At 58.3% G+C, this 2,290-nt stretch overlaps 1 protein-coding gene across 1 annotated transcript in view; it reads right to left on the bottom strand.

The window, feature by feature from the left end:
* NOX1 (NADPH oxidase 1) overlaps window positions 1–2,290 on the bottom strand; it is a 4,525-nt gene that overhangs the window by 1,957 nt on the left and 278 nt on the right. The window contains exons 2-7 of the mRNA XM_010192038.1: window positions 2,244–2,285; window positions 1,160–1,255; window positions 720–830; window positions 543–627; window positions 323–465; window positions 63–244 (exon numbers count right to left, since the gene is read on the bottom strand). Coding sequence (XP_010190340.1) covers window positions 63–244; window positions 323–465; window positions 543–627; window positions 720–830; window positions 1,160–1,255; window positions 2,244–2,285 — 659 coding nt within the window. The remainder of the gene's footprint in view (window positions 1–62; window positions 245–322; window positions 466–542; window positions 628–719; window positions 831–1,159; window positions 1,256–2,243; window positions 2,286–2,290) is intronic.

Below are 2,290 nucleotides of genomic sequence, written 5' to 3' on the forward strand. Positions count from 1 at the left end.
ACCGGGGATCTGTGGCCACTGCCCTCGCTGTCCTACTTTTGGGGAGTGGTGAGGAGCCTTACGCGATGCCATGGATGACGAGGCCAGCAAAGTAGATGAGGAAGAGGTGGTGTGTGTACCAGAAGACCTCAAAGTAGTTCCTGCGAATGAACTCGGTGGAGGACGTGACCATGAGGATGAGCGCCAGCGTGATGATGACCCCCGTCAGCCCCGGGATGGTGGTGAAGGCCACATACTCGACGGTCTGCAGGGATGGCAGGATGGGTTAGGGGGGCAGAGCACAGGCAGTCCTGAAGGGCTGGGTATTGAGTCCAGCGCTCACCGTCTGGTTGGAATGGATGGGGTTCAGCCACTTGCTGCCCTCCAGGTGCATCTTGGAGAGGATGGCGGGGAGGCTGCCGTCGGTGGCTTGTTGGCTGTGGTTGTAGCGCTCCAGGTTGAAGAGGTGAGCGATGGTGTGAACAGCTAAGCAGGGGACAGACAATCACCCACCTGGCCACCTCTCTGTCTCCACCATGCCCCAGCCTGGCGCAGGGCCGTACCTGTGAGCAGGGCCAGCGTGTAGGCCACCAGCTTGTGGAAGGTGAGGTTGTGGTCTAGCTGCTTCCGCAGTGTCCGCCTGCAGCACTGCAGGGAGAGGTGGTGGCATTAGGGCAGGGATGGAGATGGAGAGGGGGACAGGGATGGCCACACTGGCCATGCCACCATGGGACACTTACCGAGCAGGTCCCGCGGAAGAAGGAGAGGAGGTTGCGGCAGATGGGCAGCAGGATCAGCATGCTGTTGAAGTTGAGGCACTTGGCCGATGCCCGGGCCCATGCCAAGGCAGACTGGGGAGAGGGCAGGAGGTGAGCGTCACTGTCCCAGGCTGCAGATGGGGTATGTCTGTCTGCAGCTGTGCTGTCCCCCACAGCTCTGCCCAGCATGGTGTCATCAGGACTGGGACAGGATAGGGCAGAGCGATGCTGAGCTGGTACTGTGGGATGCTGGGCTGGGGACTGGGAGGGGGTAATGCCAGGCTGGGGACTGGGATGGAGCGATGGTGGGTTGGAAGAGGACAAGGAAGGGGCATGGGATGCTGCAGCACCCACTCACTGCAGGAGGGCTTCAAGGGCCATGCGTGCCCAGGCAGGCAGGGTGCTGCAGGGAAGCACCTTACCCCAAGGATGACCCTGGTGTAGATATACCGCTCATCCCGGTCGAAGAATAGAAAGTAGTATGTGAAGAGGAAGATATTGATGCCTAGCCAGGCTGCCTGTGAGGGAAAATCGCAGCCTCATGAGGGACCCAAGCCCAGGACCCCTCTCACCCCACAGCACTCGGATGCAGGCGTAGTGGAGGGCGTCAGGACAGCATGTCCCCTCCCACTTCTTTATGAGCTGTGGTGGCACGCATGGGGCTGGGAGATGGTGCCAAAGGTGGGGAGAGGTGTGGGAGTCTTGCAAAATAACTGTTTTGTCACTCACAGCCTCATGTATCACCCACACACGAGGAAGGAGGAAAGGTGGGTGTAGGTGACACAGGAGGGCAGAGCCAGATGGGAGCTGGGGCTGTGCAGGGAAGACTCTCAGAGTGAATTTTGCAGGGAGCTGGCTCACCCAGCCCCACCATCCTCTGCCTAACTCTGCTGCACCCCACACTGGCCCCCGCTCTCGCAGTCATCAATTTTATGCAGAGCTCTCAAAACCACTCTGCCTTGCATTTGTTTGTTTGCTGTTTTTTTTTAAAGTAATTGCAAAAAGGAAAATAACCCAACTTTCTGCAAACCCCCATTTTCCTATGAATCTGCAGCTCCTCACACAGCGCTGAGCAGCCAGCATGGTACCAGCCGGGGAAGCCCTGTTACACCAGTGATGCCGCAGCCCAGCATTGGCAGATCATCCCTACGGTGCAGGCTCTTCACCCCGCTCCATGCAGAGAGAAGAGGCATGCAGGAGGCTCCCAGCCAAAATGGCTAGGTAAAGCAGTGGCATTTTTAAGATTTGCAGCAGGTTCTTTCTTTCCCTTGAGTCATGTTTTCCTTAAGACTTAAATTTTCCAAATCCCTCTGGCCACCGGGACAGCGCAAGTTCGTTGAGCAGAGGAGGTGCTTGTTCCTCTCTGCAGCCCAGCCCCAGGACCACTTGTCAGCCCTTGTTTCCCCCACAAGCCCCCCGGGACCATGCCCAGACCATGTCCCACATAGCCCCCCACATCACCCTAGCCCCTCCCGGCAAATGAGTTCCCAAGTCCCACACACTCACAATGACGGCAGCCGAGAACCAGTGGTTGACCAGCGCGTTGCCCTTGG

Source organism: Mesitornis unicolor, unplaced genomic scaffold (assembly GCF_000695765.1).
Source record: "Mesitornis unicolor isolate BGI_N332 unplaced genomic scaffold, ASM69576v1 scaffold34809, whole genome shotgun sequence".
Lineage (NCBI taxonomy): Eukaryota > Metazoa > Chordata > Aves > Mesitornithiformes > Mesitornithidae > Mesitornis > Mesitornis unicolor.